Below are 26,420 nucleotides of genomic sequence, written 5' to 3'. Positions count from 1 at the left end.
ATGCAGGAATGCGACCCCAAACTGGAGAAACAGGGATATTGTCATTAACACCATACAGCTAACTGTCCTGAGAACTGTTTGAACTCAAGTTGTTTCTTGTCTGAAAATCTATATTCAAATTCTAGATAGAGATAAATGTTTGTTTGTGTACAAACTTTACCATACGAATCATATAATATCATATCCTGGGTACTTGCATTTCCAGTTCTCATGTTAATGACTTTAATTTTCTGGGTACAGAGGAACTCAATGCCCTCCAATCTCAGCCATTCTCATTGTAGGTTGGACCCTGTTTGCAGATGCCAATGAATGCCTTCCCAGAACTGACTACTCCCACTAACACAGCCCCACGGACAAAACAATTATCCAGTCTAATGATCCTGCTGATTGCTATTAAAGACTTACAAAGACTTAACTGAAAACTCTACAAGCAAAATGGTAAGAATTCGAACGATACATTGAAATGTCAGATTGCAGAAATCAAATTTATTTGATTAAAATTTTCATTTTTTAGATGAGAGCCAAATATATATTTGAGAGCACACACAGGAAAGCATATTTTTTTTGAGTTATCTTGAATCCGAGAATCTGCCAGAGGTTGAGGACGAAAGAAGTGGTTGATGGACAGTTGACAAGACAATGGTAAGGAATAAGAACAAAAACAACAGCCAAAGGACGTAGAGACTGTGACTTTGATGTTGAAAGACAAAAAGATGAAACAGGTGCGTGGAAAACGCCGGATCCAATGCTTCAATGTGTGAGCTTGAAGTGGAGTAAAAGCCAAGTACACTGAGGAGAACAACCTGGACCCATAACTGGGGGACAGGAAGCCACGCGCTCCATAATGCAGAGATCCAAAGCCACTGGATCTGCAGCACCTTGAGTAACAACATCTAGACAATATCAGTTTACCCACTAATCTCACAATCTGCCAGAATTTAGAGAAGAGAGAAGCTGTTAGTGGAAGGGTGGTAAGATATCAGGAATGGCTAAGCAGGAAAACATCTTGAGAGCATAGAATGATATAGGAGGCTTAACAGTTGGTTCCATAGAGGCCTAATCCACAGATTGGTCGGTAACAAGGTTGGCAGGAACTAGAAGCCAAGTAGGTTGGGTAGTAGCATCTGGACCCATAACTCAGGGAAGGGAAGCCATAGACTCCACAATTCATGGATCCGAACCCACTAGATCTACAGCCAACTGGGTAGCAGATTCTAGATCCATAACCCAGGGAACTGCAGCTTCTGGACCCAAAGCTCAGGGAGCCAGCATATGTCCCCTGGCAGGGACTGCAGGGTGTGTAGCTCCTGGGGTAGTAGCAGGGCTTCTGGCAGGGGCTGGACACCACACAGGACCTCTGGCAGCTGGTGGGCTCGACGCAGGTCTCCTGGCAGCCAGTGTTCAGAGAGGATCCAAGCTGACAGGTGCTGGGAGAGCAGCTGGTAGTGGTGTAGACCAGGTTGCTGGGGTAGGAAGAGGCAAGGCAGGATCCTGAGGAGGGCAAGCAGCTCCTAAGGGAGCGGGAGGAGAAGTTTCCAGAGCAGCAGCTGTAGGCCATGTTGAGAGAAGATGAGAGCTCAGCTGGATCTAAGAGAGAGATTGTGAGTTTGAATGTCACCTTGTGGAGAGCAGGGTTTATATACTCTCAGAAGCAGGTGTGGTACCCAACAGGGCCGTCCTGACATATTTGTGTGCTTCCTGGTTTACGAATGTGAAACTCAGTAATCTTTGTAATTACATTGCATTTGCATAGCTTTCTGCACATCATGTTTATGGGTGTTGTCATTTTATTAAAGTAAAAGATCATGAGATGCCATGAGATGCCATGACTGTTTTACAGTAATGACTATTGTATCATGTCACCCCCCCCCAAAAAAGCCCTCCTTTTCCTCTTTTTCTCTTGGCATATATTTTATGTTTTGTCATAGGATGTTATGAGGAAAATAGTTTTCTTCACCATGTGTGGCATGACTATAATTTGCTGTCCTTCCTGTTAATGAATTGGCATCATTACTTTGTGTTTTCTAATGAATGGACTGAAGATGGGTCTTACTTGTCCCCAGCTTTCTTGTTTTCCAATATTCTGTGTGGATTATGTGACATTACGTATGTGGTTTAACTCCAAGGTCAGAAAAACAGTATTAGCCAAGAAAAGTCAAATGAGATTGAACCCAGGAACAGAGAGAAGAAAGTTGAAGTTTTTAAGACCAAAAGTGACAGAACTGAGGGGCTGCATCACAACCATGGGGCTATATCAGTCTCTGTCTTACCTCTCTGTCCTGAGTCCTCTCAAAATGAGGAGCTCTAAATAAGAAAACAATGTGCAGAAACATCAAATTATGCTTATACTGTTTAAAAATAAAACCTGTTGTTAGATACCAGAGAATTCATATTGATGTTTATTTCTTGGCCATATGAAGTAGAGTTGATAAGTAGTTTTTTCAGTGGTGTACATACTTTAGATTTTTGTTTAAATCTTAAGAGAAAGATACAGAGTGAGACAAAAAGAGAGAGAATGTGAAATTGAATGAATATGAAGGGTCTGCAAGTAATTGAGAACAAGAGAAATGATCAAAATATGTTACATGAAAACCCTCGTTAATAAAAATGTGATTTAATTAATCAAAACAATTAAACAATTAAGAAGTCAGTTTCACTCAGGACTTTATATCCAACCTATATCCAGATAATGTCTGGACAAATTTTGGACCTTCCTCATATAACCATGTACGTGTCATAGGAATAAAATTGAAATGTGCATGCTTTTACAATTATCGCTTAGTCCTAGCAAATGAATGTGCTGTTTCAGTTTTGTGCAATTGTTTTAAATAACTTTTATGCATACTAGTAATATGAGGGTTTGGGTTTTTTTACATATTTAGTTAAAGAAAAAAATGAAACAACAACATAAATAACACAACAGCCCACTGGTGGAAAAAACAATCACCTAGGTTAAGGTAAAATCCATTTCCTATTAAATGTAGCAAGTTTCTCAAACCCTGATGATTTGATTTCATAATCTGGTCTTAAGAATCCTAATAATGCTTTCCAAAGCTTTATGACTGTTGTCACCATGATAATAAAGGCCAGACATCTTTATAATAGATTGAGAATTGTATGAGGGAGTTCATTTGTCATTGTAATACTTACATTACTTGATATTATCCAGCCAAATGGAACAATTTCAGCAGTTAACACGGAAAATAGTGAATGTGAAAAACATGCGTAACCCAAGTTTTGTTGGGAGTCATGGCTTTCCATACCTGTCAATCACAATTTCCCCAACTGGCTAGTCTATATTACTAATAAGTTGTGATTTCATTGACTCTTAACCATGTAACTTGAATATGTATGTGGAAGTATTTTAGGTTATTTTTTAGGTGTTGGTATAGGAAACATTGAATTGCTGGGAATGTACGTGATTGATAGATCAACATATCCTTTCCTCTGCTAACATTAAGCAATTATTTTTTAAACCAGTTTTTTATTTTTACTCTTAAAGTGTGCGCAGTTTTGTGATAACATTAAAGATGCACCTAGAAGATAGTGTTTAGATGTGGCCTGCACAGAGATCCCAAAATAAAACTCTAAGCCTCTACAAATAAGCAAACAATTGACAGGATTTTCTCTCTCAACCCTGTTCCACGTGTTGAAGACATAATATGTATCTCAATTCTGATATCTACCAGAAACCATTTTAATTATCAAAGTTGTGTAAGGTGAGATTTGTTGAGACTTTTGAACTTGTTGTTCTGCTCCAGACTCTCTTCTAAGAGCTCAACGAAACGAAAAGTCCTCAAGAGCCACAGAGCCTCTGTATGTTTCCTTAGTTAGAGACCATAGTCTGCACCCTGGGTTACAGTTTAGCATCAGCATCTCTTAGAAATTCTTCACTTTACCTAAACTTAGTCACTCTCTGGGATCAGTTCTTGCAAACAAGCTTCTGTGGAACCCACAAGATACAGGACAATAGTCAACTGGGCCTCTTTCCCCGAAAAGTTAAAACTGACTCACTCATGTTGGTATAAACCAGATAAGAACCCAGTGGCACCTCAGGTCACCTCAGGCCATATCAGATACATAGGTTATGAAGTAGTCTCCTTCTTTCATCTCTTTGACTCCATTCATAACAGCCTAAAATGTCCCGTGCTTATGATTCTGCTTCAGTACTGCCTTTGCAGCCACTGTAGGTTTAATCACTGTGTTTTCACTCTCCTTTTAGGTTCAATCTTATTCAATATATTTTGCTCCTCAGTAGCTAGTGCAGGTGAAGTACAAGGGGAATGCCAGGCATTCACAGAGAATAATAATGGAAATAAGAAATGATGCCAAGGGTTAGTGTTCCAAAGGGAACCCAAAATGATGCTTGCAATTCATTAACTAAAAGAAGAGTGATTTCTTCACATTGTCTCCTATGGGGGAAAAAGTATATTCTTCAGAACCTTTGGGCAAACACATAAAAATCAGACCATAAGTAAAAACAGATTTTTCCTGGACACCATGAATAAGTATCGGGGTAGAACAGTCATAGCATCCATGACTGGCTCATGGTCATAGCTATAAGAAAATTGCAACACTCATAAATACACTATTCAGAAAACTATTCACGGACGACTGCACAGCTGTAAACCAGGAAGCACACAAATGCATCAGGGTGACCCTCTTGGGCACCACACCTACTACTGAGAGTATATAAACCCAGCTCTCCACAAGGTGACATTCAAACTCACAATCTCCTCCTTAGATCCAGCTGAGCTCTCATCTCCTCTCAACATGGCCTACAGCTGCTGCTCTGGAAACTTCTCCTCCCGCTCCCTTAGGAGCTGCCTGCCCTCCTCAGGATCCTGCCTTGCCTCTTCCTACCCCAGCAACCTGGTCTACACCACTACCAGCTGCTCTCCCAGCACCTGTCAGCTTGGATCCTCTCTGAACACTGGCTGCCAGGAGACCTGCGTCGAGCCCACCAGCTGCCAGAGGTCCTGTGTGGTGTCCAGCCCCTGCCAGAAGCCCTGCTACTACCCCAGGAGCTACACACCCTGCAGTCCCTGCCAGGGGACATATGCTGGCTCCCTGAGCTTTGGGTCCAGAAGCTGCAGTTCCCTGGGTTATGGATCTAGAATTTGCTACCCAGTGAGCTATGGAAATTGTGGCTTTAGATCCCTGAACTGTGGAGTCTATGGCTTCCCTTCCCTGAGTTATGGGTCCAGATGCTACTACCCAACCTACTTGGCTTCTAGTTCCTGCCAACCTTGTTACCAACCAATCTGTGGATTAGGCCTCTATGAAACCAACTGTTAAGCCTCCTATATCATTCTATGCTCTCAAGATGTTTTCCTGCTTAACCATTCCTGATATCTTACCATCCTTCCATTAACAGCTTCTCTCTTCTCTAAATTCTGGCAGATTGTGAGATTAGTGGGTAAACTGATATTGTCTAGATGTTGTTTCCTTTGTCTTTCCACTAATGATTTTTTTCCTCTTCTACTTCTGTTAGAATATTAGATTATTGTGCATTCCCTATTAGGCCTCAAATATTATGCTATTGAAATCAGCTATTTCATGTTCAATCCATCCTACTTGAAAACTGAAATTTTAATCCAATAAATTTGCGCAATCTGAACCCTCAATGCCTTGTTGATGGTGTTATTATGTTGTTTTTATGCTCGCATTTATGGGTTGGGGATTCAATTAAATACCAATAATCCAACTTGATTTCGAGAACAAATAACTTAGTTTTGACATGTTCATATTTTTAATTAGTGAATAATTGAAAGATTATAATTTGAATTGTAATAAGGATCACAAAAGTGAGAGCTGCCTAAAATTGATGGACATGAATAATTTTTTCCATCCAAATTACAATAGTATATAATTTACTGGGTTATGCCTGTTTTCTGAGAGAACAATTTAAGTCTAATACATGAATATGAATTTTCAACTAAATTCATATCAAATTCAACCTTGAAAGACTCTCAAGATATAAACTTGCTTTATCAAAAATGCTGCATCTCTGACATCAGAGTTTAGGCACTATTCCTGCCCACTTTCTCAAAACATATGAAGGGAGAATGACAGTTACCTTAGGTGGTAAAAACTGGGTCCAGGAATTGGGGCAACTTCCTGAGACTTTTCCAACTCAGCTTCAACCAACCTAGAAAAATGCTAAACAGTTTTTCTCCCCTTGTCTAACTCTGTTTGTCAAAGATTCAGGTGTAGTTTGCTTGTAAAAGGAACCAGGAGAAGAAAGTTGACCCAAGGCGATAGTGTACAGTCCATTAGTACACCAAGTTGGTCCAGAAGAAAGTCATGGTCTCACAGAACAGATCAGAGCTGACCAGAGCAGGAGCACCTAGGCTTCAGTTTCAGGACTTCCTAAGTCATAGACCAAAGGAAGGGGTCAGAGATGAGTCTGGTCAGCAATTCTATAACACAGAGTGGAAATTATGGACTGAGGGTAGTACTAAGGTACCCAGACTTCGAGAGTTCCACAGCAGAAGTGGGGAGAGGTGAGAAGTGAGGATAAGATCATGTTGCCCCAACGTAGCCACTCAGGTCTGGAATTGAGAGTGGCTACCTGTGGACCTCAGCTACCCAACACATCCCGTATTGGGATTCATTTTTGTTTGTACATTTGGTTGCCTTTATTTAGTGAAGTTGGGTATATCTGTGTGTTTTTTGTGTATGTTAGACTTGTAATGTACATCTGATGAAGTACTTTTAAAGAATTTGGTGACCTTCAAGTCTTTTGGTTTAAAGTTGACATTGTCAGATGTGAGGTTATCTACAACTTCTAGATAGTTGTAGTTCCCAGGACCTAGTTCCCAGGTCCATATCTTTGAAATACTGGCTTCCATCATTTATCCTAAAATAGTGTCTATTGATAATGGCAACATGTATTCCCTAGAGACAGATAAATAATGGGTTTTGTTTTTAAGCCAATTGGTTAGTTAGTAAGTTTCTATTTGAAAAGCTGAGATCATTCAGTTATACCTCAACATTTGGTATTTTTTTTTTCTTTTTTCTTTTGGAGCTGGGGACCGAACCCAGGGTCTTGCGCTTGCTAGGCAAGCGCTCTACCACTGAGCTAAATCCCCAACCCCAACATTTGGTATTTTTATCACTTTGTTATTTTAGGGGGTTTCTTTATACTAATAATTTACTGATTTGCTATTGTTTATTAATTGCCCAGGTCCCCTTGAGTCTGTTCATATTTCTCCTCAGTTCAAATCTTTCTAGTATGCTGTAGAGCAGCAGACATAGCGACCATAAAGTGTGCTATTCTGTTTCTATCGTTGGCAATTCATGTTATCTTTTAATTTAATGGATAGTTTTTCTGGGTATAATAGTATGGGTTGGCAGTTCTATTCCTTTAGAGCTATAAATTGAATTATATCTTTGTAAGAACTCATGACCTTAAAGGCTTCTATCCAACAATCGTGCATCATTCTAATGAGCCTACATTTGTCTCTTACATATTTAATATAGTTTCAGTATTCTATGTTTTTAGTATTTTGCCTATATTCATGATGCTTCTCTAATCATCTTGTAAACGTGATATTCTGTAGCCCTCTTATACCTGTATAGACATTTTTATACAGTTTTAAGGGGATTTTTGTTAGTATTCGCCTTCTGTGAAAACAATTTGAAAGTATTTTTCCCCATCTTGTTCCAAAGTTTTCCCATGCAGCTTCTATATTTCTTTAAAAATTTTATCACTGAAGTTTACTGGGTGTTCCAATTACTGCTTTTCACTAAGCCTGAATATTATATTGTCTAGGCAATCTATTCTTTTAATGAGACTTTCCACTGAGGTTTTAATGAAACTCATTGAGCTTTTTTGTTTTTTGTTTTTTTTTTTAAATTTCCAACATCATTTCAGCATAGGTTTTCTGTAGCAATTCCATTTATTTATGAATTTTGTTTTTATATTTCATTCAGATATTTGCTTTTGTTCCCTTGGAGTATATCTATGTCTTGTTCAGTTGTTTGAACATACATAAAATCACTACTATAAATTCTTTGTCTGGAATTTTCTCCAGGCCTTCTTCATTATGACTGCCGTAATATTGTGTCGCTTTTGCTTCTACACTGGAACTTGAGCATCTAGCACATTTTGTTAAATATATTTCTCTTCCTAATAGAGTTTATTCTTCATGTAAGACTATACTAGTTTCTGCTCTGATTCAATGAATAAAGGAAAACTGAACTAACCTTCAAACATTTCATTTAGTCACGGTGCAATAAATTAGCCAGTTATCAATAATCACAGAAGCAACAGAAAGTATACAAACGTATAGAGAGTTTACAACACACTATTAAACGCAGCATGTAGTTATTAAAAAAAAAAACCAAAGAACAACAAATAAAAACAACTCCCACCAAAGCCTGCTACCCACGGGCAACAGTGGTCTGTCTATCCAGCCCCGTGGGGAGCAGCAAGTGGTAGTTTGCCCTGGTTCACTAAGCTAGCTGCTCCGCATTCCCGAGTCACCCGGCCCCTGTGGCTAGCCTGCAGAAACCGGCTTGCTGCTCCCACTGATCTCCTTTGCCCAGTAAAATGATAACTCCGGAGATTTGTATTAACCAACCGGATTTATAACAGTAAATCTTCAACCCCAAAATGCCCACGCAAAGACCACAAAATTCAATTGCTGTAGATACGAGCTGCACACCTAGATTAGACAAATGTGTTCTACATTACTCAATCTTTTGTCTATGAAATCCCCAGTTACTTATGGCTCCTAGGACCACGCGGTTCTGGCTTATCCTCTCCCTCAGGTTCCATCTTGTCTCTCCCATCTCAGCTTCTTCCTGGTCTCTCTGGTCTCTCTCTCTCTCTCTCTCTCTCTCTCTCTCTCTCTCTCTCTCTCTCTCTCTCTCGGTCTCTCTCTCTCTCGGTCTCTCTCTCTCTCGGTCTCTCTCTCTGTCTCTCTCTCTCTCTGTCTCTCTCTCTCTCTGTCTCTCTCTCGGTCTCTCTCGGTCTCTCTCGGTCTCTCTCTCTCTCTCTCTCTCTCTCTCTCTCTCTCTCTCTCTCTCTCTCTCTCTCTCTCTCTCTCTCTTCCCCCCCCCCACGCCCACCTCTTCCCCTCTCTGAAACTTTCGGCTCCGCCCCTCCTTCCACAGCCCAATCATGCGCTGTAGCCTTATCTGACCAATTAAGATTTCACCTGAGTACAGGCACTCTTTTGAGGAAACAGAAACAACAGAGAGCATTCCACAACAATTAAATGATAGCTGTGATACCGAAGAAATGAATATGAAAAGAATCCACAAAGTAACATCACAATGAAAACGTAACCTACCAACATCTTTGAGATATAACAAAGGCAGGAGTATGAGTAAGTTTTATAGCAGTAAGTTTCTACATCAGAATCTTAAGTAATTTGTAATTAATAACCTAAGAATGAAGTCTGCCGAAAATTAAACCTAAATGCAGTAGATTGAAAGATGACTAAAATCAGGAAAAAAATATGTAGTGGTAACAACAGGAAGCTATGAAACCAATATGCAATAAGATAGCTCTTTGATAAAATAAAGAGAGTGGAAAACTCATTAGCTTCCTCAGTAAAATGAGAAGGAGGGGTGACACAAATAAAAACAATGTTGAAAAGAAAAGAAAAAGACATTACAACAAATATCAATGGGATCTGGAAGCAAACTGAGGACAAAAACACGGAAAACTATGCTTTATTTCATAGTGTTGGGAGGACTAAAAGAAGTTGCAGCATGTGTAGGTACACATAACATATAAAAATTAAAGCAAGAAGAAATAAAAGATTTGTAAAAGTCTGTAACTAGTAATGTCATTCACTGAAGCCTTAATAAAAAGTCTTCAAACTGAGAAAGACACAAATCTAAATAAATTCATTGTAGAATTTTATCAGAAATTCGAAGAAGTATTAACACCAATATTACTCAAATGTTTGATGAAATGGAAAAGGATTGGACATTACAAAATCCTTTTGATGAACCCAGTTTTACACTGACATCAAAATCAGAAAAACAACAATAAGTAGATAAAATTACAGGTCAACTTGTCTGATGAAAATATTCTCAATAAAATACTGGAAAGGCAAATTCAATATGAAATCAAAAATCCTATGACCAAGTTGGCTTCATCCCGAAAACACAGAACTGGTTCAATAGACTTAAATCAATAAACATTATCCATCACACAATTAGACACAAAATAGAAATAATATATTCACATCAATAGATGCAGAAATTGCCTTTGGAATAATTAAAATTTCCTTCATGATAAACATTGTAAAGAAATTAGAGATGGGGGAGTATACTTTGACATAATAAAGCCTACATATGAGAAGCCTGTAACCATGGTTAATAGAGAGAGACAGAAAACATTTGTACTGAGGTCAGGAAAGAGCAGTGTGTGAACTCTCTTCATTCCCATTCAATATAGTCTTTAAAAGTCTTAGAGTGGAAAGAAAAGAAAGATAAATCTAAGGATACAAATAGGAAAACAAGAAGCTAATCTCTGCCTGTATTCAGATAATATGATTTCACACATAAGAGGCCCTAAAATTTCTATTGAAAATACCCTTAGAGCTGATAAATACTTTCAGAAAGGTGACTAAATAAAAGTTAACACGCAAAAATCAATAGCCTTATTGATTACAAAACACACTAAAAATATCAAGGAATCAATCTTGTTCACAGCCACAGACACATATGTAATAATCAACATAAACAAGAAAATGAATGAGATTCCTACAATGAAAATTTTAATACAATAAAAATGTAAATTAAAAAAGAATCTAAAAGACAAAAATGTTCTATACTCACGGGTCAGAAGAAAACAACCATCTTGTGAAAATGGCCATCCTACCAAAGGTAATCTACACATTCAATGAAATATTAAGGGAACTTCTAGGCCCATTCTTTATAGACATAGACAAAACAACAAAAATATATGAGCATGCCCTATGTGAAATCATACCATCAAGCTATAATATTAAATATTAAAAACAGCATTGGTGTCAGAAAGGTCTAAAGATCAACAAATATAACATAGAGTTTTTAGATATTAAAACAAACAAATACAGATACCCAGATTTTCAATGGGGATGACCTTAGCCGAAATGCTCAACAGTGGGGAGATAGAACCTGGAGGAACCACCTCCATAAGATAGACAGGTACCCCAGTGGAAAGATGTGACCATCCTAGAATTGTTTCTGTCTAAAGGAAATGTAGGTACAAAAATGAAGCAGAGAATGAGCAGCCCAACTTGGTAGCCATCCCATGCCAGGCACTAAATCCTGACACACTAATACCATGTTATGCCTAGCATGGCTGTATTCTGAGAAGCTCTACCAACACTGACACTGACAGCCAAACTTTGGACTGAGGTCAAAGACCCCTATGAAAGAGTTAGGGGAAGGATTGAAAAAGCTGAAAGGGGTGGCAAACCCACGGGAAGAACAATAGTGTCAACTAATCCAGACCCCTGGGAGCTCCCAGAGACTAAGCTACCAACTAAATAGCATATATGGGCTGGTGTATGGCCCCAAGCACATATGTAGCAGAGGACTGCCTTGTCTGGCCTCAGTCAGAGAGAATGTGCCTAATCCTGTAGAGACTTGAGGCCCCAGGGAAGGGGGATGCTGGAAGGTGGGGGAGCATCTTCTCAGAGGCAAAGGGGAGAGCGTGTAGGATGAAGAACTGTGGGAGGGGCAATGTCTGGAATATAAATAAATAAAATAATTAATTAAAAATAAAATAAAAGCAACAAAATCAAATATGGGAGCACGTCAGCATCTTCCACAAGCAGTGCTTGGAATCTTGGATTTCAACATTCAGAGAAATTAAAATAGACTCCTGTATCTCACCCTGTGCAAAATTCAACTCTAAATGGGTCATGAAATTCAATGTAAGGCCTTTTACTGTGAAACTGCTGGAGGATAAAGTAGAGAGTGTGTTTTAATTTACATGCAGAAGTCTGGACTTTCAGAATAACCTCCCATTGTACTGGAAATCAGTTCAATAATCAACACACAGAACTTCATTGCATTTAAAAATTATGTACAGCAAAGAACACCATCAACTGAGGGGAGAGGTAGCTTACAAAATGGAGGGAGCATATTTGGCCACTGTACATCTGACAGAAATTTAACATCTATAATGTATTAGGAACTTAAAAAGAACTATACATCAAGAAAACAGCCAACCAATTCAAAATAGGCTATAGAAAACAATAATTCCCCGAAGAAGAAATGGACGTCTACTTAACCCTAAAAAAGTCTTCAGCGTACTCAACAATCATGGGGACACAGCTTAAAATCGCTTTAAAATCCCCCCTGCAGAATTGGTGAGATCAAAACTACAAATGTCAATGAATGTACCCCATGGGTGTGTAGAAGGGAAACCGTTATACACGGGTACTGCTCACAACTTATGCTAATACAGCCCTTCTGGGAATGGGTATGGAGATTTTTCAAAACTGGAAACAGAAGAACCGCAGCACCTAGCCATACCATCTGTGAGCATTTCGAGGTACAATTCAAGATGTAATAACCTACTGTAGAGTTGCTCCCATGTCTATGTTCCCCGTAGCACCACTCACAATTGGGAGGACGCTGAGTCACCCAAGACGTTCGACAAAAATTGGTTGAGAATATGGTGCCTAGACACTAAGATATTACCCAGCTGTAGATAGAATAGAATCATCAAGTAAGTGGAGGGAACTGGGAAGAAATCACAATGGGTGAGGTCACTCTGCCACAGAAGTGCTATCACCATACGTTGTCTCTCTGACAGACACTTGCTTTGAAAACAGTTTCCTTTTTTTCCTATATTTAGCTGAGAGGACATGTGGAAGCTGAGATACTAGAACGGTGTCACTCAGGATGAGTACCTGCAGTTGGTGGGGTTAACATAGGTAGAGCAAGGGTAGAAAGTTCAAAAATAGAGCAGTGTGGGGGATGGGTAACTACGACTTCAGAATGCTTAACCAAAATGAAAGGTGTAAGAGACAGCTGTACAAAACCCTAGGATCATCCAATCAGAGAAAAAAATGTCAATTTGAGGGGATAGGCAAACACATAGCCTGTGTGTTCTTCAGAAGACTAAACATAGGATAGCTCCTATAAAAGATGGCCATGAACATTAGCAGAAGTAAGGATATGTTAACAAAGGACTCTGGTAAACATTTTACTCTTTCAGTTATTTTTGCTCATATCAATAAAATGTCTTTTAATTAGACAAAAAAAATAAAATCACAAAATACTGAAGACTGAATCACACCAAGTATGAAATCCCAGGCCATTAGCAAAAGAAAAATACCACCAAGGATAAAATGCAGTCAGCTTCCTGCCAGGGTTACCCAGTGTTTCAAACACATATTTATTTCTAGCAATTGGATTTCACAATCTAATCCAAAGAATCCTTATAAAGCTCTCCAACACTTTACTAGCATTGTCACGGTGACAATAAAAGCCACGAGTCCTGATGATGTCACGATAAATAAAATTAAGTGTGAATCCTGTGATCAAATGCACTTGCAGTCATGATAGCCATGCTAGGCCAGGTGCTGCTGTTTCCAATCAAGCTGAAGTATTCCAGCAAAATGGAAAGCAGAAATGTAAAAACATATACATGTTCCAAATAATATTGGCAAGCTTAGTTTTCCCAAGATAGTTAATTATTGACTTTACTCCTGTCTATGGCATCATTACATTTAGTCGCTTTTATTTAACTTACAAGTTATTATACTTGTTTTATAAAGGGAAAACATTTTTCAAGAAGCTTCCTTTTGGTGATGAACTTGCATATTCAGTGACACACTCTCAGTCTTTTTTCTTTCTGAAACTTGTGACATTACTGAACTCAAGGCCCTAACATGACCTCATCGCTGGTCTACTCTCCTACAGCATAACTAACCGGAACTAACTAAATAACTGACCAGCTGAAACTAGGATATTACTTGCAGTATTGAAGATACATCACAGAAGTTTGGCAAATTAACTGTACTTGCTGATTTGGTTCCGTATTGTTGGAAAGTACAACTAATATTGATCACACTGATGTTTAAACTGAATTATAAAATATTAATTTTGTAATTATAAAATATTTTAAATGAATGACACTTTTCAGAATAATGAGGGTTCCTGGAATCAATTAATTTTCTATTGATTTACCATATTAACACATGGTTAAAAGTATCTGTGAAGCAAAATTGTTTACTGCCTTTTAAGCTTTATCCCTAAATCTAATTTTTAGAAGTTCTTTGCAATAGATTTTGATCATGTTCTTTCCTCTGTCCCAAATCCTCCAAGATCTTACTCACTTTTGTCCTCATCCAACTTCACATTCATTCTCAGTATCTCAAAATTAAAACATAATAAATAGAAATTAGAACAAACAATGCCAATAAAGCCAACGAGATAGATGTAATAAATTAAAGCAGTTATGAGAAGTGATTTCCAGAAGAGCAGAAGCACCAAAGACTTTCGGCACTAGGAACTGTGTGTGTGTGTGTGTGTGTGTGTGTGTGTGTGTGTGTGTGTGTGTGTGTGTGTGTGTTTTATAGGTCAAGAAAGAATAAGGAACTTATGTTTGTTTTTGTATTCAAATTTTACCAAGATTTGATCTAAATGTTTGGCAAACTTCAAGCCCATGTTGTCTTTTATTTCCCTCCTGTCTGAAAGGGGAAAAAGGAATCTTCTTTTTTTTTTTAAATCCTTTAATAGTTAAATGAGAATTCATTGTCTCGTACTATCTTTATCTATGTAGCATGTGATGACAGGTTATCACATACAGGCCATGGCACACCATGTTCTGGGGGATTTACACAGCTTCTGTGATAAATATCTCACCTGCAATATTCTCAATATGTCTTTGTGACTTACCTGTTTATCTCAAATTTTACATGGAACGTTTTGTTGTCATTTCTCCCTTTAATGCTTATGAGAATGAAGTTAATTATGAACTTTAATCAAAGATAGAAGGTGAGGGAAAATGACTTTCCCTGTTCAGACACAGGAATAGACACCTTCAAGAGTCTTGGAACTCTCTGGAACATGGGATTCTAGTAGTTCATTATAAAACCTCAAAAATGCATCTTTTGATTGATTATCTTTTTCCTCCCTTTAGTGCACATAGTACTTGTAATCTTAAGCCTACTTTACGATATTTTCAAATGTCACATAAATTGCATCCAAACGTTTAAGTTTAACTCATTTGGGTTGCAGAGGAAAACTAGTGAGTAAAACCTCTTAGTAAAAACCGTCTTCCCCTGTTGATTGAAGTGGAGACGGGTTACTGTAAGGTAGTTTCCAGCACCTCTTGAAACATGATCCTAGCCTTTCTCCTTATAGATGTGTGTGGATAGGGTGCGAGGGTCATTACCAACCTCAAGAGGCAGGAAGACTAGCGTTTACGCTAACAAATAAATGTCTGTCCTGAGAGGTGTTCAAAGGTCCTCTCTCCTGACTGAAAACGCACGTTCAAATACTAGATTTAAGGGTTTGCCTATGCGCACTCCACCCTGTCCGTTACACATCTTCTTCTGGGTGCTTGCATTTCTGGTTCCCATCCTAATTGCTTTGTTTTCTGCCTCATCAGAAATTCATGTCCTTTAATCTCAGTCAATTCACACTCTAGCTGAGCCCTGTTGTCTCCTCACAAATGCTGATCTCCCTAGAACAGACAACGGCCAAGAAAGAAAATCAAACTAATGCAAAACTGTGTCCCCAGATCCGGTTGGATAATCATCCTGAGCCTAGGTAAGTCTCCCAAACCAGAGGTGCCAAAAATCACGAGCGCAGAGATAATAATGTGAACGATACATGGAGATATCAGATTGCACACGTTTATTAGATAGAATTTTCATCTTTCAAATGACCTTGGATAGAAAGCAAATAGACTGTGTATACATCAACAGTGCAGAGAGTAAAGCATAATTACTGGATAAACCACTAATCTTATAATCTCCGGGTTTTGGAGAGAAAAAAGCCATTGATGGAAAGACAGTGGACTATCTGTAGGGATTAATAAGGAAAACAATAGCTTGAGAGCATAGACTGACATGGGAGAGTTAAAAGCTTAACAGCTGATTCCATAGAGGCCTGACCCACAGATTGGTCGGTAACAAGGTTGGCAGGAACGAGAAGCCAAGTAGGTTGGATAGCAATATCTGGACCCATAACTCAGGGAAGGGAAGCCATAGACTCCACAATTCAGGGATCTGAAGCCACAATTTCCATAGCTCATTGGGTAGCAGATTCTAGATCCATAACCCAGGGAACTGCAGCTTCTGGACCCAAAGCTCAGGGAGCCAGCATATGTCCCCTGGCAGGGACTGCAGGGTGTGTAGCTCCTGGGGTAGTAGCAGGGCTTCTGGCAGGGGCTGGACACCACACAGGACCTCTGGCAGCTGGTGGGCTCGACGCAGGTCTCCTGGCAGCCACTGTTCAGAGAGGATCCAAGCTGGCAGGTGCTGGGAGAGCAGCTGGTAGTGGTGTAGACCAGGTTGCTGGGGTAGGAAGAGGCAAGGCAGGATCCTGAGGAGGGCAGGCAGCTCCTAAGGGAGCGGGAGGAGAAGTTTCCAGAGCAGCAGCTGTAGGCCATGTTGAGAGGAGACGAGAGCTCAGCTGGATCTAAGAGGGAGATTGTGGGTTTGAATGTCACCCAGTGAAGAGCTGGGTTTATATAGTCGCAGAAGAAGGTGTGGTACCCAACAGTCTCATACTTGATGCATTTGTGTGCTTCCTGGTTTACAAATGTGTAACTCAGCAATTTCCATAATTGTACTTGCATTTGAATAGTTTTCTACACAGTATATTTATTGGTGGTGTCATTTTGTTATAGTTAAGACAATGACCTACTGCTATGTCAGAGATGTCGTGACTGTTTTACATTGGTACTTGTTCCATTGTGTCTAGCAAAATCCCTAATTTTCTTCTTAACATAGTTGTATGTGTTTTGCCAGGGGATCTTATATGAAAAAATATTTTTTCCTATGGTATTGCATGATAGTAATGTGCCTCTTCTTTTGTTAATGATCTGACAGAATTATTTTGAGTATCCTGTGGAACCTATTAAAGATTAACAATTGAAAATTATTCCCATTTTCCAAAATTATGCCAAACGGATTATACAGTGTTCTCTGTGAGTTTCCCAGGTAAATAGCAGCATGTTATCAAGAAGCTAAGAAAAGCTGAGTAAGGTTGGACCGAGGAAGAGAGAGCAAGATAAAGGGGAGTGTCGTTATCCCACAGAGCAGGAATGTAAGAGTCAAAAGTCTAAACCCTTGTGCTAAGATATCAAGAAGAAAACGCTCATGAGAGGAGAAGAAAGAATAAATTTTACATTCGGTGTGTGTGATTTGAGGCCTGAGGCCATACTGGCTCCTTACCCATGTGACTGAGTGACAAGTTTGATTCTCACCTCTTAAGCCATAGTGGGATTTACTCACTATGGCTCTTCCTACTACGTCCTGAAATTAAGCCATATTTCTGAATGACCCTGTTTGTCATGGTCTGTTCTCAAGTCCGGTGAAGGTCTAAGAATTTCTAGTAGGCTCTTGATGGCCAACCTTAACATAGGTTCTCTAAGTCCCTTGATCAATGACCCTGATCTTGCATCAGTCAAGGGGAGATTTTTCTCTTCCCTTTGAGTCCTCAATTTGAGGGAGAATATGGTGAAGAAAAACAATCCAAGAAGTCCAAATACAGAGCATTCTGTTTATAATGTTTTCTAAAGAGAATCTACTATTAGCAGTTAGTACAAAATCCAGGAGGGTACTTTCTCTTTGCCAAATGGGGCTGGCAAAACAAGTTTCTGTGCTGATTTATTAAAAATACAGAACTGGGTGTTTTGTCTCTCTATGGAAATCATGTCTACTTAGCTTGTCTCTAACCCTCTTTATACTGACTAGAAATATTACAATTCCCTCCTTGTAACTGTTTCATTGCTGGTGTCTTTGACCAATACTCATACACACTCAATCGAATTCTCAAATATTATCAATACCTCATTCATCCTTGTATTTCTTAGATCCAGTTATAACAAAGAGGTACACTCTCAGAACCATGGCCCTCATACTTGTTTCTTTCTTTTCAATCATTTGTCATGACCTTTAGTTTGGAAATATCCTTGTTTATCGTAATTCAGCTCACTGTGGGAGTAGCCATCATTAGGATCCTGATGAAATACAAACCATTCAAATTAGTTACTTTTTATTTTCAAGTTTCAGTTAGACTCAATTCCATTATTTCTATTTCCCCTCCAAACTTCTCAGTTGCATCTTTTGTTCCCTGCTATAATTATTTCTTAAGCATCGAATGTTCCTGTTTCGTAGAGTTCAATTCTTTGCATAGTTAGAGTTCTGTGTCATGCTGAACGATGGGTGTGGGTTGGGGAGAATGCACTGCTAGCAAGTTTCATCATTTTAATGTGAGGATATATTTAAACAAATATGGCTGCTTTTTCACTATGTGACATAATCCTATAGGGTCCCCATTGTTTATGCAATGTGCTGCTGACTGAGCAATCTTATGTGACATGTGATTGCTTTTTAATGTCTCGTTCTGCCTTACATGTACCCTGACTAACATTCTAACTTCTGCCACTCTTGTGTCCTGGGTTTTGTACATCCCTTCCATGCTCTGGGGAATAAAAGACATTTCACCTGGTCAAAGGCTTCTCAGTCCTGCCAGGTTGCTAGAATAAGGACTCTCATACCATAGATCCTTTCAATCCAACCGAGAACTGATGCAATTTAAACTTGGTTTCTGTGCTCTGCTTGCGTCCTAATAAGAACGTGGGAATTAGAAGCTCAACTTTGCTTGTCAGAATTGGCTGTCTACAGTCTCCGGGACTGGAAAGCTTTGAAAGTCCTGGAAATCCAAACTCATCCTGTAGTCTTGGAATCTGAAAGTTTTTGTTTTTTTTCTTGCTTTAATCACAGATGCCTAAATCAGGATACAACTTGAAGGGCATCAAAGCTCCAGATTGAGCTGGTCAGCTCTGCTTCGTGTGAGATGTCTATCGTTCTCTAAGGCTTCGGTGTGTCCCTGATGATATATGCCTATATGCACACACTTACTTGTATATTCGTTTTTCTTTTCTGTTTTCCTGGAAGAATTAATCAATATTTAAGCAGTCTTCAACTGATACCTTTATCAAATTCTTAAGTATTTATATTCAGATGGCATAGGAATGAGTCTAATGAGCGTGCCAGTCTCAGAGTTCATTACATTAATGTGGTGATACTGCTAAGCTTGTACAGGTTCAGATGCTATGGCTATGGGTATCTGACTTCTCTAACTCTGAATGCCTTTCCTATGTCACACATATCTACTTTCCACACAGACACGGGGAGTTCTAACTTCCACATTATTCTGTTGTCTTGTCACTCCGGTTCATCCTTCTAAACCATTGAATTTCTTCCCGTTTTCCTGGTAGCTGTAAATTTCCAAGTAGCATCTGACCCGCTCACACCCACTGCATCTGTTAGCATCTTGCTAATGCCCCACATGAGGTCTCGGGTACACTGAATACTGACTACAAAAATGTCAATAAAATTCTTCTTCCAAACATTTTCATTCATGAAAGCATGCTGTGTCCCTGTAAAAGCATTTATTGGATTTGAGCCCGAGTGCTGACAGTTGCTCCTCTCCCTCTATTTCTTAGCATATTTCTCTGCTTGAGAATTTTTTTTCTTTTTATAGTGCACACTTTTTTTTCAGGCCTTTTAGACCGTAAGAATGCTTACATAGTTGAGTAAACAGAAATGTGAATAAGGCCAGGTTTTGTTTCGCAGTGGTAGAGTTTGCTTAATCCCTGTTTATTCTTTTGCTTGCTTCCTTGTTGAAACATTACATTTCTTTTTATGTTTTGTTTTGTTGTTGTTTTTTATTGGATATTTTTTATTTACATTTCAAATGCTATTCTCTTTCCCAGTTTCCCATCCATAAGCCCCCCTCCCCCTTCTTCTATATTGGTATTCCCCCTCCCCAACTACCCCCCTTCCCACCTCCCCACGCTGACATTCCCCTACACTGGGGGGTCCAGCCTAGCCAGGACCAAGGGCTTCTCCTCTCACTGGTGTACACCAATGCTCTTCACTGCTATATATGCAGCTGGAGCCATGGGTCTGTTCATGTATGGTCTTTGGGTGGTGGTTTAGTCCCCGGGAGCTCCGGTTGGTTGGCATTGTTGTTCATATGGGGTTGCAAGCCCCTTCAGCTCCTTCAATCCTTTCTCTGATTCCTCCAATAGGGACCCTGTTCTCAGTTCAATGGTTGGTTGCAAGTATTCACCTCTGTATTTGTCAGGCTCTGGCTAAGCCTCTCAGGAGACAGCTATATCAAGTTCCTGTCAGCATCCACTTCTTGGCTTCATCCATATTGCCTAGTTTGGTGGCTGTATATATATGGGCTGGATCTGCAGGTGGGGCAGGCTCTGAATGCCCATTCCTTCAGTCTCTGAATAAGCAGTATATATTAGACTCCATATTTTTAAAATAATTTTACTTTTATCTATCTGTGTAGGTATTTTGCCTAAATATATGTGCTCTGTGTATTTTCACATCATCCCTCTTTGAGTTTCATAGTCTCTATTATAGTATTCTCCCTACAACTATATATTTAAGCTTTATTGGTATTGAAAAATGGCTTAAATTTTATTATAAAAATGAGAAAAATATTAGTAGATTGTAGCAGTAAATTCCAGTTCTACCTGAATATAATTTATATAATTGATTATATAAATTGAATATAATTATATCAATTGAATATAATTGTAAGTATACCAAACACATTTTCAGCCTTAAATCGATACTTTGCTATGAAAACAATAGCAAATCAAAATGAAAGAAAGCAAAGAAGAAAATAAAAGACAAAGTAAAATGTAAAGGCAAAAGAGGTAGAAGGTAGGGAGGAAAGAATGGATGGAAGGAGAGAAAAGGAGAGGAAAAGAGTAGGAGGAAGAGGAGGAGGAGCAGAAAGAGTAGGAACAGGAAGAAAATGAGGAGGAGGGGGGAGAAGAGGAGCTCTACACATTCACATACCCCCTAAAACAAAAGAACGCTAGGAAAGGATTAGAAATCATACTTAGGAAGGAAAGTGTAGTTGGGTACAAGGACATATCACTAACAAGAAGTCACTAGATACCCAAAACATGAGAAGGAGAAGTATGCTGTAATGGTTAGAAAACATCAATGATTATAAATGCAGATGATGGAACGATAAGAAGAAATTTTAAGCATTGTTAATTTAGAAAAATTTATTATACAGGCATTGAAATAAGACAAGAAGAGTGGGAAAGGCTGACACCTTCAGTCTGAACATTGAGGAAGATCAGACAGACAATCACTCACTCCAATACAGCTCCAAGACATTATTGCAAGTTCTTGTTTTAAAATTTATAAACCCAACAACAAGGAAACAGTCACTATCCCTTCACTTATATTATATACCTATTTTCTCCTTTTATTCAAGTGAAACTGTTTCTGATGAGATCCTTTTAAATGCCTGGGTTCAGTCTCTTGCTTCTTCTCTTATTCCCTTAGCATCTATCTATTTTGAGTTGGTCTCTATTCGACTTGATACACAATGTGTAAGTGTAGCCCATGGTATAATTGTGTTCTCTTATCACTGAATGAAATTACAATAAGGGGATTTGGCAGAATGGCAATGGAGGTTGACAAGATGGACCATTCCTATGAATACTTCCATCCATGTGAAAATACCAGCAACCAGATAATTAACACTATCTCCTTCTCAAGTTTTAGAGAGCTCTTCACCAGCAGAAGCAGAAATGTTCAATCAAGCCCATGCAAGCAGTATAGAGTAGAGAGTGGAAAGGGCTTCCACAACTAGGAGGGGGCAGGCGTTAATATAAAATAGTCATAGCATTTTGTAGATAGGAGTAGCTCTTTGGCCTTTGTTACAACACTCATAAATATACTGTGTAGAAAACTATTCAAATGCAACTACAATTACAGAGATTACCGAGTTACACATTTGTAAACCAGGAAGCACACAAATGCATCAAGTATGAGACTGTTGGGTACCACACCTTCTTCTGCGACTATATAAACCCAGCTCTCCACAAGGTGACATTCAAACTCACAATCTCCCTCTTAGATCCAGCTGAGCTCTCATCTCCTCTCACCATGGCCTACAGCTGCTGCTCTGGAAATTTCTCCTCCCGCTCCCTTAGGAGCTGCCTGCCCTCCTCAGGATCCTGCCTTGCCTCTTCCTACCCCAGCAACCTGGTCTACACCACTACCAGCTGCTCTCCCAGCACCTGTCAGCTTGGATCCTCTCTGAACAGTGGCTGCCAGGAGACCTGCGTCGAGCCCACCAGCTGCCAGAGGTCCTGTGTGGTGTCCAGCCCCTGCCAGAAGCCCTGCTACTACCCCAGGAGCTACACACCCTGCAGTCCCTGCCAGGGGACATATGCTGGCTCGCTGAGCTTTGGGTCCAGAAGCTGCAGTTCCCTGGGTTATGGATCTAGAATCTGCTACCCAGTTGGCTGTGGATCTAGTGGGTTCGGATCCCTGAATTGTGGAGTCTATAGCTTTCCTACCAGATATTACAGATCTGCTGTCTGCACCCCACTTTCATTCCCTTGGAGGGATTTCTATCCTTGTTACCAGCCATTCTACACATCTGGCTTCTGTTGACTAATCTGTTGAGTCTCCCTTGCCCCATACTGAATGCAGAATCTGCAGTAAAATTGTCTTTTCATTTTATCCTTCAGAACTCTTGAACTTTTCTTCATTATCTTTTTCCTTTCCAACCCTTAATTTTGAAATTCTGTCAAACTGCAAGACTGATGAAAAATTCATTCACATTGTTCATAAAATTGATAAAGTTTCACTTCTCCCAAAGTTACAAAATCAATTGATTTTATCTTAATAAACTCTTGTTTCTGTTGCAAAACTATGTGTTTAATGTTTTCATTTACAAATAATGGATTGTGGCTTGAATATAAAAAGGAACAACAGGGGCTCCTCTGTTCATTATATGGCCTGAAGCTGAGGGTATGATTTTGGAAGTTTGTGGAACCTTTACAGGGTGGGATTGAACAGGAAGAAGGGGCGGAGAGGGAGCGAGCCTTTGGGGTTTACAGCTCATCCAGATTGTTCTGTCTATTTGCCTGGACCATCGAGATGTGAGCATCAGCCTCACATAACTGCTGCTGTGACAAAGCCGCCTCTACCTCAATGCCTTCCCAACTGTGGTGAGATAGATCCTCAAATCCTGAGCCAAATAAATCTCTCCTTTGTTGTGTCATTTTTTGTTTGTTTGTTTGTTTGTTTGTCAGCTATTTGGTTTATGAATAAGAAAAATGTGGAATGCCTTAATTAGCATTGATCATGATAACTATGAGGCTTGACCTACAGAGGGCTAAGGGTGTCGCATTGATTTCACCAGGTTTCAAGGCATTCTTTTCTTCTTGGTGCAGCTATTCCTGAGCACTTCGAGTTTGTGCATGCAGCTCCTGCTTAGCTAAAGACACCAGAGAACTGATTACTCTTGTTAAAATTGTGACACCACCATGCATTTCAAAGGGTAGAATGTGTCAGAAACTTGAAGAATGTAAGAAGAATATGGCTTACATTCCCATGAAGGATATAAACATGAAGGATTTTAACAGAGAAGAGTAATCTCTCTCTCTCTCTCTCTCTCTCTCTCTCTCTCTCTCTCTCTCTCTCTCTCTGTGTGTGTGTGTGTGTGTGTGTGTGTGTGTTAATTCTCAGTTGCTGAAACTACTGTGCAGAAGTTCTTCAGTCCTCATAATTAATTAATTAATTATCAATTAATTAATAATCAATTAATATTTTGAGGGTGTTAAAATCATTTTCATTTGTGTAAGTAGGAAAACAACAAACTGAATAGCTACATTCAGCAGGTATAAAGTTGCATCTGTATTGTTTGCCAATATGTGAATTAAATCCGAGGGATTACGTAAAATCCTTTATTGTTATCAAAACTGACTCAATGACCTCTTGAACTGAGCATGAATAATCTGGTTACATCATCTTCTTTCTTAGAAGAAATAGTTTTAAAATCACACACACACGCACACACACACACACACACACACACACACACACAACCTATAGGGCAAAACAACTAACTTGATAATATAAGGAGTCAGTGTTCATATCAAATTAATAATGGCATGTTTTATGTGAACCATTCTCTGAAATTAGGAGTGGAGTGCAGTGTATTGGACACCTGTCAAAATGCTGATCATAACCTCACCCCTGTTCATGTCGTCATGCTTACTTCCTCCTCCTCCAGGGCAGTAACTAAGTGTCACCTTATGAAAGCAGTGGCAGGCAGAGTTCATTGTGTTGTATGCACTTTTTATGAGGAGGAAGAAACAGAAACAGAAGAATTGGGTGGATTTTCAGAGGTTACAACATGGTTACTGTAGCCCTATGCTTGCAATCACACTCTGTTACTCTGTATTCCCAACTTCCTGGGCAGACGCTTTTCCTTCACAGCTGACACTTTCCTTCCTCTGGGACCTCTGCCTTTCCTTCCTTCATCACTGATTTTTGCAAACAATTATGATGCTTATATAGTTTTCGGGGGGGGGGAAGTAACAATGAAGTGAGATTTGGGGTGGAAATTACCTAGCAATATCATAAATGTTGCTATGGAAAATAGTGAATTCAGTCTTTTGTATAGCATTTTTAGGTTTTCACGATCTCTGTCATCCTTATGTTTGTAACCAACACCCAAGATAAATTGTCAAGTTTCCTAAATCAGAGAGCACAGGCAGTAGCTAAGTTTGGAAAGACTCTTTAGGTTCCTGACCAGGCAGAGGTTAATGTGTTACCGTCCCAAGATTTCAGACTCATGAATACCTTTCTGCAAAAGGATAGTACATGGGGTCCATATGTACAGTCTTTAAATTATAATTACTCGATTAGGAAGATATAAAGAGGATATATTCAGTAAAAATTCCACTTTGAATTTTAAAAATGCTATCCGAATGTATTCATTGTACAAAATGAGGGGTTTTATTATGAGATAATCAAACATGCATATTGAATTTAAAATCTTGCTCTCCTCGTGGGCCAATGATATATGGTACAATGCTCCCTTTGTGTTGTAGCACTGAACTTCAGCACCAAACTAACTGGGTTATTTCAGAGGTCCACAATGTAGGTAGGGTGGGAATGCTGCATGTAGTCTCGTCCTGTGGGATTTTTGTTTGTTTGTTCGTTTGTGTTAAGTTTACATTGAGTGCATAAGACAATTACACCAGGCAGGACACAATACACTGTCCTAGTGTTTAATAACCACCACCAACACCAACACCACAAATTACACCAAAGTAAGTGTCACCAGCAATGTAATTAGCCTTCAATTCTATAGAGCTAAACTTCCCAGCATACAGTCCTTAGTCTTTCTCTATTCCAACAATTAAACACATGACAGCAAATTGTGGTCTGCTGATTTGTAAGTAAATTTTATCTTCTGTAATTAACAGGAGGCCAGCCAGCAGTTTTCAGGATTACAGCTAGTCACCTCGGCTCTCCAGCAACCTCTTCAAGCACACTGAGGCACACACATACTAAGCCAAAGATTTTGAACACAGAGGCTCACAAATGAGGCATTTGCAGCTCACAATTATAATCAATCCCCAAGGCTAATAACCATCTGTTAACCAACTGGTTTTCTGTGCAGGTTTCCAAGAACCGCTGTGACTAGTTTCCAGGAATTCTCTCAGGAGTTATTTCCAGGCATTGCTTCAACTGCTTTGGCTGGTCAAGGCTTAGCTCACCAGTGATTGGCAAGGCTGCTGAGTCTTCCCCCACCCTCACCCTAAGTTGCTCCATATTTGTCCTTAGGTTTTCCTTCAAGCTATTGTTGTTGTTGTTGTTGTTGTTATTACTATACAAGTTAGCATCACTACTCTAATAATTTCACTTCTGAAAATTTTCAATGTCACCTTCTTGTACTTGAAGTTGTAGTCAGTGCACAAATGACATAAAAATGTTTTATAAATATTATCTGCAGGCTGTACATAAAAGGTATTTAGGAGGAATATAATTGAATTTCAAGTTTAAGCTGGAGATTTTCTGAGGTTTTCTTATTTTGTACATGTGAATACTCCCAAATCTGGGATGTTTTTGAAGCCTTAAATGCATCTAATTTCAGGAATGTTCAGGAAGGAACAATCAAGATATGCCACCAATTTCCTATCATCGTGGGATCTATGTAGACAAATGTTGTTAAACATATTTTTAATATAGTAGTTCATGCCTGTAGGGAAAGAATAATAGTATTGGGAAAATGTATAATCCATATCATCATCAGACATGCAACTAGAAAAGTCATATATTAAACAAATAGCTATGTATGACAAATACCCATGGGTATAAAATTACTGATGCTAAAAGAGACACATAAAAATTTCTAGTCTTAAAAGT

At 39.1% G+C, this 26,420-nt stretch overlaps 4 protein-coding genes across 4 annotated transcripts; 2 read left to right on the top strand and 2 right to left on the bottom strand.

Moving 5' to 3' along the window:
* Positions 1–468: 468 nt before the first annotated feature.
* Positions 469–1,612, bottom strand: Krtap13-2 (keratin associated protein 13-2). The gene is given in 1 exon segment (NM_001109325.1): positions 469–1,612. A coding segment is annotated over 1 exon segment (525 nt). The 5' UTR covers positions 1,559–1,612; the 3' UTR covers positions 469–1,033.
* A 3,161-nt stretch (positions 1,613–4,773) lies between these two features.
* On the top strand, positions 4,774–5,627 carry Krtap14l (keratin associated protein 14 like). Its single transcript, NM_001408809.1, is given in 2 exon segments — positions 4,774–5,336; positions 5,439–5,627. A coding segment is annotated over 1 exon segment (510 nt). The 3' UTR covers positions 5,284–5,336; positions 5,439–5,627.
* A 10,186-nt stretch (positions 5,628–15,813) lies between these two features.
* Krtap13 (keratin associated protein 13) lies at positions 15,814–16,638 on the bottom strand. Its single transcript, XM_087577213.1, has one exon. The coding sequence runs from the start codon at positions 16,583–16,585 to the stop codon at positions 16,061–16,063; it is 525 nt and encodes a 174-aa protein (XP_087433339.1). The 5' UTR covers positions 16,586–16,638; the 3' UTR covers positions 15,814–16,060.
* Positions 16,639–22,057: 5,419 nt separating this feature from the next.
* On the top strand, positions 22,058–22,908 carry LOC100363236 (keratin associated protein 13-like). The gene has a single exon (XM_087577404.1). It carries the CDS (start codon positions 22,137–22,139, stop codon positions 22,647–22,649), a length of 513 nt encoding a protein of 170 aa, XP_087433530.1. The 5' UTR covers positions 22,058–22,136; the 3' UTR covers positions 22,650–22,908.
* The last annotated feature ends 3,512 nt before the right edge of the window (positions 22,909–26,420 follow it).

The sequence above is a fragment of the Rattus norvegicus genome, chromosome 11, assembly GCF_021556685.1.
Source record: "Rattus norvegicus strain SHRSP/BbbUtx chromosome 11, alternate assembly SHRSP_T2T, whole genome shotgun sequence".
NCBI lineage: Eukaryota > Metazoa > Chordata > Mammalia > Rodentia > Muridae > Rattus > Rattus norvegicus.
This window is presented reverse-complemented; position numbering and strand designations above follow the sequence as displayed.

Bases quoted from the DNA above. Each gene is read 5' to 3' on its own strand.
- Krtap13 (XM_087577213.1), bottom strand. From the start codon at position 16,585: ATGGCCTACAGCTGCTGCTCTGGAAACTTCTCCTCCCGCTCCCTTAGG.
- LOC100363236 (XM_087577404.1), top strand. From the start codon at position 22,137: ATGGCCTACAGCTGCTGCTCTGGAAATTTCTCCTCCCGCTCCCTTAGG.